Below are 13329 nucleotides of genomic sequence, written 5' to 3'. Positions count from 1 at the left end.
TGATCCCCAAGTCTGTGACACCAACTCGCATTATTGAGAATTTTCAGGTCTTTGACTTCAAGTTGAGTGATGAGGAGATGGCGACCATCCTCAGCTTCAACAGAAACTGGAGGTCTTGTATTATACCTGGTATGTCACGTTTGGCAGAGTATCCTTTCGATGCCGAATATTGAAGTTGAATCTTCTGCTTAGATGACCAGAGTGATACTGCCTTCTCTGTGTGGAGCTCACTTCCTGTGAGATCTGTTTCAGTCAATGTTTCAGAACCCATGTCGTGCCTTAGCTCTTGCAAGCAGACTTTAGGCAATGCTATATTGGTAGAGCCTGTGTTCAGTCAGAAGTAAACATGGCAAGGCGTGACTCATGAGAATTTTTTTTTCTTTTTACTTATTTGATCTGTCCAGATGTTTGTTAAATGCCAGGATCCCTACTAATATTGAGGATGAAATAATAAAAATAATAGAAAATAAAAAAAGAAAGGAAACTGTACTGAGAGGAATATATCCTTTATTGTGATAAGTTTAGAAATGTAAAAATTCACCACGTATTTTGATCACCAGGAAAGTCTTCTTTCATGTCTTTTAGTTACTGTGTAATAGCTGTCTCGATGTCCTGAATCAGTTCAAAACATTTTCTTTTATTGTCAGTTTTACTTTGTGGATGAGCCAGGAATCACATTGTGCAAGATCCAATAAATGAGGTGAATGAGGATAAACCGTGTTTTTACAACCCTCCTTTTCAATAGTACTTGGCAACTGCATTTAAGACGTTCCCAAAAGCAGACTTTCAGAACTGCTTTAGGAAGTAGAAAGAATTATGGCTAAAGAATGTTCAGAATTAGGTGTAATATGTTTAAACCATACTGTTTTGAGAGGAATATGTCTTTCCTGTGATTTTTAAAAAAAATTTAAATATTCACCATCTATTTTCATCACCACTTCTTTATTTAACACCAATATTTGTGCTAGCTCCTTGTGAGGAATTAGGAAAACAACTACTACGAAACTAAAGATAATCTGTCTCCTCTTTCCTAGAACAAGTACGTATGTACACACATGTGTACATTGTAATGCAGAAGGTATTAAATATTTAAATTTAGAGAAAAAGTGTAAAAGGCACATTTCTATTCATCTAACTAAACATATCCTCCCTTGCTTTGAATAAAATTTTTCCATGATTGTTGCCACTTTCTGAAGCAGCTCTCAAATTCTTTTTTCATGAGTGTCATGTCTTTCTTCATGTCTTGAATCTATTCACACTTCTATCTTTCCTGGTCATTTTGATACTGGGGAAAAGCCAGAAGTCATATGATACCAGATCCAGTGAATGTTTTTTTACACGTCTGTGTTTCCTTTGGGTGAACTCAGCAGTAGCAGTCACCTTATTTTCACTCATACCTGGTGAAACTCACAAAAGAGGACTTCCAGAAATATTTAAGAAAGTGGTAAGAACAATGAGATAAGTGCGGTCAAAGAGAAATTGATTTTGAGGGAGAAATTCATGGCAATTTGTCTATTACTGCGGCACTTTTTTCATTTTAATGAGAAAAAATAAAATACGAGTGAAACAGTTTCAAAAAGGTTAGTAGGACAGTTACATTAATTAATGCATTGCATGGTGTTGTTTTCATAGTAGTTATTCAGAGAAGATGCAGTCATGATATCTTGGCTAAACAACATTAGTACAAACTGTTCTTCTCAATGAAATAAGAGAAAGTAACTGTATATCTATTCTACTATATATATATATATATATATATATATATATATATATATATACTCAGTATATATAGAGAGGAAATATAGTGAGTATATATATATATATATATATATACTCACAACAAAACGGTGCTTTATTTATATCCCCCTTTTTTGTTTTCTTTTGTGAGAGATGGGTGTTCCATTTCAGTTAGAAAATCTGTATTTGGAGAAGTGTTTGAAGGACCTTTTCGTACTTGAAGCCACTCCAAAGATTGTAGGTACTTACAGTTCAGAAAAATAACCCAAAATATAGTCTAATAGTCCATAATAGTAATGAATTATCAGTACACCTGGCAATTGTCAGAAGTTGTTGATGAGCCTTTTATAGCTCTTCATATTAATATAGCTTCACTTTTTATATTTCATGGTTATACTTTTTGCTGGATGGTTAAGACCAAGTTAAAGCAAGACCTATATGACTAAAAATGTAACTTTTGCTATCTGACAAAGTCATTCAAATAACCCACAGGATTTATCCTGGACCTGTGTACAGCACCTTGTAGATCTTTTGTCAGTGTCAGCCATCTGGATGAGTTAATGTGATTGTTGACCAGGTTGCACTCTGTGAAAGCCTAAGATAATTTTTTCTCTCTAGGTGATTCTCCTTAGGCACATTCTGCATCATCGTTCACTTTCCTCTCTGGCCTCATAATCTCCTTGATCAGAAAATTTGGGACACCACCTTGTTGCAGGATGTCATAGCAGAGATTCTCTTATTTCCTGAGTCCAGACTGAACTTGAAGGGCATATTCCCATCTTTTTAGCCCATCTATCTCTCTAATTTTTGGTCTACAAACTTTTATTGGTAAACATCCAGAAGAGAAGTTTAGTGATATTATTATCCTGTAACAGAGGCAGTTAAACTTAATATAACTATTTGTCTGAATATCACATACCTTACACATAAAATGGAAGTGCTATTTTCCAACAACCAGGGATAATCTAAATTTAAATTCATATAATGTTAAAAAACAATGACACTTTTTTTTTGGTGAAACCAGGGATTGAGCTCAGGCCCTTGCACTTGCCAGGGAAGCGCTTATTCCACTGAGCCTTCTCACCGGCCCCTCAATTACACATTTTTACAGAGAAATTTAGAAACACTGTAGCAAGCCAATATTATGACATTTTGTTCATGTCCCTCATTTACTTTTATTACTTTTTTCTTTACAAACTTTTACTTTAAAGAGAGTATACCAAAAATTGATATGACATTAGAAGCAATAAGCATGTATAAGATGAAAATGACAAATCTTTTAAGCATACTTTTAGTATTACACATTGCTGTCTGCAATAAAATTCCTTAGTTCATAGATATCAGCATATAGAGTTAGTCAGGGTGAGAATTCTACCCATTAACTTGTATTTTCACAACCCTGATAGAAATTTTTAGGACCATTACTTAAGCAATATTGTTTATATAAATGTATGGTTTTGCCATACCATATTTCCTAAATTTTCTCCTTTTTCTCTCTTCATTATTTGATCCTTAAGTACTCTCTTTCCATTTGACTGTGTTATACCTTTTAATTTTTATTTTTTGAGTTCTTACACTAGGGAGACAATACAATATTCACACATGTGGGTCTGGTTTTTTTTCACTTATGAATACAGTTTCAAGTTGCATCAACTTACCTATAAAGGCTTCATTTTATTTTTATTTGTACCTGAGTAATACTCCATTGAATAAAAACATCACATATTTAAAATAATTTTATTGAGAAACAAATAGCAATGAGACAGTTTCAAAACTGATTAGTAGCACAGTTTCAATAATTAATACATTGCATATGGTTGTCTTCTCAGTGGTTAATCATAGTACGAGATGTAGACATGATATCCTGTCCACAAACACTATTAGAACAAATCTCTATATTCATTGAATTAAGAGAATGCAGCTGTATAATCACACTATTTTGACTATGTATATACTAAATGGTTGATCATTTGTATCCCCTTTTTTGTTTAGTTTTCTCATAGAAAGGTATTCCATTGCCATTTAAATATTGTAGGTGCATGAATTCAGCAAAACATTTCACTATAGCCCAGTAGTCCATAATAGTACTGGGTTTTCCTTAAGACTGACAAAGTCAGAAGTTGTTGACTTGAGCCTTTTATAGATCACCATATTAATATGGCTTACTTTTTATACATCTATTTTATACTTTTCTGCTTGATGGTTAAGACCAAGATAAAGAGCTATATAACAAGAAACGTAATTTTTGTATCTGATAAGATCAGTCAAATCCCCTAGGATTTACCCTCAAACTTCATACCATAGTTTGTAGATCCTTTTCCAGTGTTAGCTATGTGGATCAATTATGGCCATTGCTTGACCAATTTGCTCTTTGTGAAAGCCTGAGAGAATGTTTTCTCTCCATGTGACGCTACTTAGGCAGACTGTACATCATCGATCACTTTCCTCTGGCCCCATAATCTTCTTGATCAGAAAATTAGGGACACAACTGAGTTATTTGATGTTACAGTACAGGTTATGCTATGTCCTGAGTTTTCACTGAACTTGAAAGGCTAGGACCAATTTTATCTAATTTTGGTCTGCCAACTTAGATTTTTAACCCTCCAGAAGAGAAGCTTATTAATATTACCCTACAACATAGGCAGTTGAGCTTAACCTCACTCTTTGACTGAATATCTAACATTTTAGGCATAACATGGAACAGGTATTTTCCATCAACTATTGATATGTTAAAATTTAAGCCCCTACATAATATGAAGGAAAAAAATTAAAAACATAAAACATATTAAAATATAAGAATGAACAATTATATATTTTTACACAAAAATTTAGAAATCTAATCATATACAGAAATGTAGCAGGGCAGTCCTATCACATTTTTTCTTCTCTCTTGTTTTCATTTATTATCCTTCTTTAAAACACAAACACTTGACAGTCCAGCAGTAATTGGTGTGATATAACAAGTAGTACATATTTAGAAGACCAGAATGGCAGGAATTCTAAGCAGGACCCTAGTATTACACACTGCTATCTTCAATGCAGTTTTTTAGTTCACAGGTATCAGCATATGTAGTTAGTCAGGGTGAGAATCCTATCAATTAACTGCTAGTTTCAAAAACCTGTTGAAGATTCTCAGGATCATTGCCTTACCCATCCTGTGCATATACATGTACTGTTTTCCCATGTCATGTTTCCTTGCTTTTCTGCTTGCCCTCTCTTCTTTTATAATCCTCAAGTTCTTTTCCTTTTAATAGTGTTATAACTTTCTATTTGTATTTCTTCTTTTGAGTTTTTGCACTAGGGAAAGTATATATTTACACATGTGGGTGTGGTTTATTTCACTTATGAGTATATCTTCCAGTGGCATCCACTTAAATATAAAGACTTAGAGTTTATCATTCTTTATAGCTGAGTAATACTCCATTGTATACGAATACCACATCTTTTTCATCCATTCTTGAGATGACGGGCATCTTGGTTGTTTCCAAGATTTGGGTATCAAAAATTCTACAGCTATAATCATAGGTGCATATATATCACTATGACATGACATTTTCTGTTCTTCCAGGAAAATTCCCATTAGAGGGTTAGCTGGTTTGAATGGGATTTCCAGACCTAGTTTTTAAGGAGTCTCAACATTCATTTCCGTACTCCTTGCACCAGTCTACATTCCCACGAGCAGTGGAGAAGGAATCCTTTTTCCTAATAGCTTCTCCAAAATTTGTTGTCAGTGGATTTGTTTATGACAACAATTCTTTCTGTAGAGAGATGGTATCTCAGTGTTGTTTGTATTTATATTTCACAGAAGGCAAGGGATGTAGAGCATTTTTTCATATATTTATTCACATCTTTAATTTCATCCTCTGGGAAGTGTGTGTTCATCTCAGATGCCCATTTCTGGATTGGGTCTTCAAATTTGGTACCCTAATGTTCTTTAGTTCTTTATAAATTCTAGAGAGCTGCTCTTCATCTGAATAATTATCAGTTATGATATTTTCCAAATTTGTGGGTTGTATTTTCACTTTCTTGGTAATTTCTTTTGAAGTGAAAAATTTCTCAATAAAAGGAGGTCCCAGTTTTTTATTCTTTCAAGTATTACATGTGCAGTTTGATTTTTGTTCATGAACACTTTGCCTAACCTTATCTTCAAGAGTTCTTCCTACTTTCTCAGAGATTTAGTGTTCCAGTTTTAAGGTTTAGATCTGTAATGCATTTTTACTTTAGCTTAGTGCATGGTGATTGACCTGGTTCATGTTTTAGTTTTCGGCATGTAGATGGCCAGTTTTTCCAGCACCATTTGTTGAACAGGCTATCTTTCTTCCAGTATCCTTGTTTGGCCACTTTGTGAAAGATCAGGTGGCTGCGTGTGTTCATAGAGGCTTCTGCATCTTCTAATCTATTCCATTGATCCTCAGGTCTATTTTCTTGCTAGTACCATGCTGATTTTATCACAGTAGCTTTGTAGTATAATTTCAAGTCTGGAATTGTAATGTCTCCTGCTTTGTCTTCGTTGGCTAGGATTGCCTTTTCTATTCTAGGTCTTTTCTGGTTCCAAATAAATTTTAGGAACCATTTCTCTAGGTATGTGTTGTATGTTCATGGTGTTTTGGTAGGTATTGCATTAAATCTGTACAGCAATTTTGGCAATATGACCTTATTCACATTATTTTTTCTTCCTATATTGAAACAGGCAATATCTCCATGTTCTGAAATCCTCTACAATATCCTTGTTCAGAGTACTGTAATTTTCCTTGAAAATTTCTTTGACTCCTTTAGTTAGATTAATTCCAAGGTATTTCATTTTCTTCAGTGGTATTGTAGACAATATTGTTTCTCTAATTTCCCTCTCAGTGTGTCTGTTATCTTTGTACATGAATGCTATTGACTTTTGGGTATTGACTGTGTATCTTGCTATGCTACTGAATTTGTGTATCCATTTTAGTAGTTTCTTGTTAGATCCTTTTGGGTCTTCCAAGTAAAGTATCATGTCTTCTGCAAATAATGATAATTTAACTTTTTCTTTATTCTTATTCCTTTCATGCCTCTCTCTTATCTAGTGGATCTAGCTAATGATTCCAGAACTCTATTGAATAGCAATGATGATAGAGGACATCCTTATATAGTTCCAGAGCTGAGAGTAAAAGATTGCAATTTTTCCCCATTTAGAATTATGTTAGCCTATGGGTTGTCATACATGTCTTTTCTTACATTGAAGTAGAGGCCATCTATTCCAATTTTCTGTAGGACTTTGAACATGATTGTGTGTTGGGCTTTGTCAAAAGTGTTTTCTACATCCATTGAGATGATCATGTGGTTTTTTGGATTTGGCTCTCTTGATACAGTTTATTACATTTATAGATTTACATATATTGAATCATCCTTGCATAGCTGGGATGACTCCTACCTGGTCATGGTGTATAATATTGATGCTTTCCTATATTATATTTGCTAGGACTTTATTGAGGGTTTTTGCTTCTATGTTCATGAGGGAGATTGGTCTGTAGTTCTCTTTTTTAGTTGTGTCTTTCCCTGCTTTTGTTATCAGCATAATAGTTGTGTTAAGAAGGATTTTGGAAGGATTTCTTCCTTTACAACTTCATTAAAGTGTTTGAGGAGAATAGGGATAATATTTTTTGTAAATTTCTTGTAGAATTCAGCTGTGAATCCATCAGGACCTGGACTTTATTTGACGGTATGTTTTTTTTTTATTACATCTTGTATTTCATTGCCTGTTATTGGGTTACTGAGAGTTATATCTTCTTGATTCATTTGATAATTTGTTACTGTGTAGGAATCTGTCCATTTCTTCTGTGTCTTTTATTCTGAGGGAATAATGATTCTCAAAGTAACTCTTGATAATCTTCTGAATTTCTACTGGGTCTGTGGTAGTTATACCCTTTTCATTCCTTATTGCTTGTGTTTGATTTCTTTTCTTTCCTCTTTTTGATGAGGTTAGCTAGGGCGTTATCAATTTATTTAATGCTTCAAAGAACCAGATTTTTCATTCATTTATTTTTCAAATTGTTTTCTTTGTCTTAATTGAGTTAATTTCTGCTGTAATTTTTATGATTTCTTCCTGACTTAAGGCTTTGGCTTTCAGTTGCTCTCCCTTTTCTAGATGTTGGAGGTGCAACTTTCAGGTATTTATTTGTTCCCATTCTGTTTTCCTAATGTGTGTGTTCACAGCTATAAATTTCCCTCTAAAAACTGCTTACATCTCATCCCATAAACTCTGATAAGTTGTGCTTGAATTTTCACTGAATTGTAGATATTGGTGAATTTCTTGTTTAATTTTATTTGTGACCTATTGATTGCTGAGTAGGGTGTTGTTTGATTTCAATGTTCTTATGGGGTTTTTCTGGTTTCTTTGTCGTTTATTTCCAGTTTCATGGCAGTGTGATGAGGTAATATGCATGGGATAATTTCTGTTTTCTTGCATATACTTGAGCATGACCTATGGACTAGCATGTGGTCTATTTTGGAAAATAACCTATTGAAGCTGTAAAAAATGTGTATTCAGTTGTAGTTTGGTGCAACACTGTGTATATGTCCACTATGTCCTTTTGTTCCAATCTGTGGTTCAGTTCTACTACTTCTTTGCTAATGTTAACAACACATCTATTTAATCCATTCCTCAGTTGATGGGTATTTTGGTTGGTTCCAATATTTGGTTATCACCAATTATGCTGCTACAAACACAAGCGCACATATATCGCTCTGATATGATATTTTCTGTTCTTTTGGGAAGATTTCCAGGAGGGGGATAGCTGGATTGAATGGAATTTCCTGTCTTAGCTTGATGATGTGTCTCCACACTGATTTTCATAATGGTTGCACCAGTCTACATTCTTAATAGCAGTGAGGAACTGTTCTTTTTTTTTCCACGCAGTCTCTCCAACATTTGTTTTTAGTTGATGTTTATGACAGGCAATTTTTCTGGGGAGAGATATTATATCAGTGTTGTCTTAATTTACATTTCCTTAACTAGTGATTTTAAGCATTTTTTGATGTATTTATTTGCCTCTTGTATTTCTTCCATTGAGAATTATGTGTTCATCTCGGATGCCCATTTTCGATTGGGTATTTTAATGTTGCAGCTCTAATGTTTTTTAGTTCTTAATAAATTCTAGATAGAATACCTTCATCTAAGTGATTATTAATTACGGTTGTTTCAAAATTTGTGGGTTGTCTTTTGACTCTGTTCGTAATTTCTTTTGATGTAAAGGAACTTCTCAATAAGAGGAGTTCTCATTTATTAATTCTTTTAAGTATTTTCCATACAGTTTGAGTTTTGTTCATGAAATATTTGCCTACCCTTATGTATTGATGGTTTCTATCTACATTGTTTTCCAGATTTAGTGTTTCTCTTTTAATGTTCAGATCTTTAAAGCATTTTGACTTTAGTTTAGTGCATGGTGATAGACCCTGGTCTAGTTTTAGTTTTCAGCATGTAGAAAACGAGTTTTTCCAGGACCATTTGAACATATTTTTTAAATTTCAATTTTTGACATATATTGTTACTGTGCTTCATTTGTTATTAAAATAGGTAACTGTTTGTGACTCTGTAAGCCTGACCGGTAACCCAAATACAAGCAAGCAGGAGAGCTCACTAGAAAGCAACATATTTGCCATGATATCATGTATCAGAACAGAGCTCACAGGGAAAACTATCAACCGTTTCACTTCTTAGCAGTATATGTCATCTCCAAGAAGGATGGAGGCAAGTACTAAGAGAAGGATGGACTAAGAGCACTCTGGGATACTAGCTTTATCTGGGCCTGCTTGATAGCTAAGTAGGTTAAAGCACGTGCTTAGCAGAGCACAGCTGTGGACTTTCCATCCCAGTGTGCCGTGTCAGCCCTCACCCTGGGGCTCACTGAGAACGGGGATTGAGACTGGGCGTGGTGATGTTTGCCTGTAATTCTAGTGCTTGGGAAGCTCAAAACAGAAGAATCATTACAAATCTCATCTGTGTAGTGAGACTCTGTAGACCCTGTACTAAATACATTAAAAAAAAGATACAGCTTACCTCACCTCTGCCCTGATGTCATTCTATATATACCTTTATTTTTTGTATCTTATGAAATATGAAAGATTGTATTTGATATTCATGAGAATATAAAAATACAATGCACACTCATGTGTTTAGTGTTTAAATTAAGAATTCATTCCAAATGCATTTTTCCCACTCTTTTCCTTCTCTTCCTTGCCTTCCTTACTACTTCCCATTTTCTGTATGCTATTCTTTTGAATATATCACATCTGTGTCAAATAATCCTTTATAATTACTGTGCACTATATGCATCCTTAAACGTGATATACCATTGTTTTATATGTTTTAAGTGAGATAGATGTAAATGAGATAAAGCTATACAAAAACAAACCAGGAGAATGATAAAATGAAATTTAAGAGGGAAGAAGCTTTGACATCTTAACAATTGGATTGAATAGTGAGTTTACAAGTTTTCTTACATTACTAAAATTGCGAATAAAGTAGATAGAAAAAAAGGGCACTATCTATGGATTAATGATGAATTTTTCCTTGACTTGAGTTTGGGTAGATCCATTTCTGTGTACATGCGAGCAGAACAGCAATAGCGATATATATATATATATATATATATATATATATATATATATATATATTATCTACTTATAATTTTGCTTTTTTTCTCATATTTGTGAGATTCATCCAAGCTGATATGTAATCATCTTATTAAAAATCTTTATTAAAGTATTATCCTGTCGCTGTTTTATTTTGCTTGCCACACTAGGCCTATTCTAAAAATCCTAAGTGCTACGTATTAGAATTACCCCTCCTAATCTTCCTTGGCTTGTAGCTTTGGCCTCTCGGTTACTGTCACACTCAATCCCTCCTCTGATACTATGGTCTCACTGGCTTTCTTGTTACATTCCAAACTACCAGTCATTTTATTTCATGATTCTGTAAATTTGCCAGTATTATAGAAGGAGAAAAGCCCTTGATACCAGTACTTTCATGGCATAGTATTTCCTGTTTCCCCTCAAAAGTCTTGTAAACACACCCAATAATTGATTCTGGTGTTTGATGCAGTCTTTAGAGCATGGTATCTTTCTTAGGGCACCTAATCTAATTTTCCTAAATTTAGAACTTATCAAGCCCTTTGTGTACACCAAAGCAATGACAATGTTTTTTTTTTCTTTCTTTTTTTTCTTTTCAAAGTTTTATTGATAAACATATAGCAATGAGACAGTTTCAAATCAAATCGAAAGTACAGTTTCAACAAATAATACACTGCATACATTCTTCCTAGTGGTTAATTGCTGTACAAGATGCAGACTTGTGATCCTACTTACAAACACCATTAGAAAAAATCATTCTATTCATTAAGAGAATGCAACTATATATCTATCCCAACCACTTTGAATACACAGATACAAAATGGACATTCATAGTTATACCCCAATTTGTTTAAGTTCCGTTGTTGAATATTATAGGTGTGTAAACTCAGCAAAATATTCTAAAAGAGTACAGAAGCCCATAATATCATTGGGTCTTCTGTTTAACTGGCAATGTCAGAAATTATTGACCTGAGTCCCCCACAGCTCAACATAACAACATGGCTTTACTTCCTATATTTCATCTTCATACTTTTCTACTGGAGGGTTAAGACCAAGGTAAAGCAGGACCTGTGCAACAAGAGTTGTATCTTTTTGGTCTGACAAGGTCAGTGAAATGCCCTCAGGATTTATCTTGAGATCCTGTACCTCAGATTGTAGAACCTTTGTCAGTGAATGACAATGTTAATGTCCTGTTTAACCCCATATGTTAGCTCTTCTAGTACCTACTTTTCACACACCACAAACTAACCCTTCTCTTTCTTCTTACCTAGGACCTAATCCGAAGAGACATCCTCTATTACAAAGGCCGCATTGACATGGATAAATACGAGGTAATTGATATTGAAGATGGCAGAGATGATGACTTTAATGTAAGCATGAAGAATGCTTTCAAGCTTCATAACAAGGAGACAGAAGAAGTACATCTGTTCTTTGCCAAAAAGTTGGAGGAGAAAATACGTTGGCTTAGGGCTTTCAGAGAAGAGAGGAAAATGGTACAGGAAGATGAAAAAATTGGTAAGTGACCCAAGAGAAAAAAGAAGAATATGACTATCAAAAATGTACAGAGGGGGGATGGGGAGATAGCTCAGTGGAATAAGTGCTTGCCTGGCAAGCATAAGGGCATGAGTTCAATCCTTGGTTCTGAAAAAGAAAGATGTACAGAGGTTTGAATTAGTTTTTATTTTTCTAGAGTCGGAAGATTTCTGTTTCATAAATACTAGTCACTTCCATTAGTGAGGGGGAGGTGGGATTTATAGTTATAGTTTGGACTACTTAAAAATCTCATTACCATGAAAAAGTATTGCACTAAAAGCCCACTTTGTATTTGTTTCTCACAAATATTTATTAGCCAACAAACAAAAAAGCAGTTATACATATATCCTGTTCTATAGTCTCTATTATGCTCCAGCTTTCTATGTTTAGGTATATGACAATATCTTCCATGTATAGGTTAGTTGGGTTGATTTGGTAGAATTATCCGGGTAAGATTCAATCAATTTCCCTTAATTTTTTTCATTTTATTTATTAGTACTGGTGTTATTGAGTCAAGTGTCTTGTGAATGAGGGCAAGAATGGAGTTATACCTTAAGATGCTTCTATGCATAAATTGGTACAAACTGCCACTACAAAAATAGGCCTGCCCACCGATTCCTTGTGCAAAAGTATTCTTTCATATATTGTGTTGGTGATCACAATGGTCCAGAAAGAATTCCAGAAAGACACATTGATCTTAGTCTTCTCTTCCATAGTGCATATTGATAAATTCCTTTGAGTCTCTTTATAGTTAAATTGTTTTCAGCATATGGGCACTACATTAAGACGTGGTATGGAATGGTGTAGAAATGTTGCTAGTTGTTTCTCTCAAAAATAGTAATCAGCAGCCACCAACCCAGTTTTAAGGAATGGTCTTTGGGCGCAGACATTGAATCAATTAGAATTCCCCTGCCATTCTCTCTGGCTTCAACACTAGTGCTCTAATAAAATGTAAAAAAAAAATCTGCTTCTAATAGAAAAACTTCCAGAAATTATCTCCTGACTGGACTATGATCATCTCTTTAAAAAATGAAGGCTTTGTGGAGTTTTTTCAGTCTGATTGTGTGATAGTAAAAAATTTCTTTGGAGGATTCTTGGGAGAATAAAAAACAAAAATACAAGAGAAAAGTAAAAATCAAACAACATAGTGAACTGATGTAAACATTTTGATATACTTCTCTCTAGTCTTTGTCTTTTATATTTAACTTTAAAATATCCTAAAAACTTACTGTTGTTCTAACCACCTGTTTCTCTTGACACAAAGAAATAACTATGCATTTTTATTTATTTTTATTTTTTGGCAGAACCGGGGATTGAACTCAGGCCCTTGCAAGTGCTTATTCTTCTGAGCCATCTCCCTAGCCCATTCATTTTTGATAGATATTATTTCAGTTACATTTTCACTGACATACAGTCTTATCATTATTTTGTGACTATTATTAATTTAATATGATTTTA

At 34.1% G+C, this 13329-nt stretch overlaps 1 protein-coding gene across 8 annotated transcripts in view; it reads left to right on the top strand.

Moving 5' to 3' along the window:
• The window catches only part of Arhgef9 (Cdc42 guanine nucleotide exchange factor 9), a 265414-nt gene that overhangs the window by 243606 nt on the left and 8479 nt on the right, over nucleotides 1-13329 (top strand). For all 8 annotated transcript variants that reach the window (XM_023705024.1, XM_023705026.1, XM_023705027.1 and 5 more), the window contains one exon: nucleotides 11610-11853. In XM_023705024.1, coding sequence (XP_023560792.1) covers nucleotides 11610-11853 — 244 coding nt within the window. The remainder of the gene's footprint in view (nucleotides 1-11609; nucleotides 11854-13329) is intronic.

Source organism: Octodon degus, unplaced genomic scaffold (genome assembly GCF_000260255.1).
Source record: "Octodon degus isolate 3935 unplaced genomic scaffold, OctDeg1.0 scaffold00211, whole genome shotgun sequence".
Lineage (NCBI taxonomy): Eukaryota > Metazoa > Chordata > Mammalia > Rodentia > Octodontidae > Octodon > Octodon degus.
The sequence above is the reverse complement of the archived record's forward strand: the minus strand, read 5'-3'. Positions and strand labels throughout refer to the sequence as shown.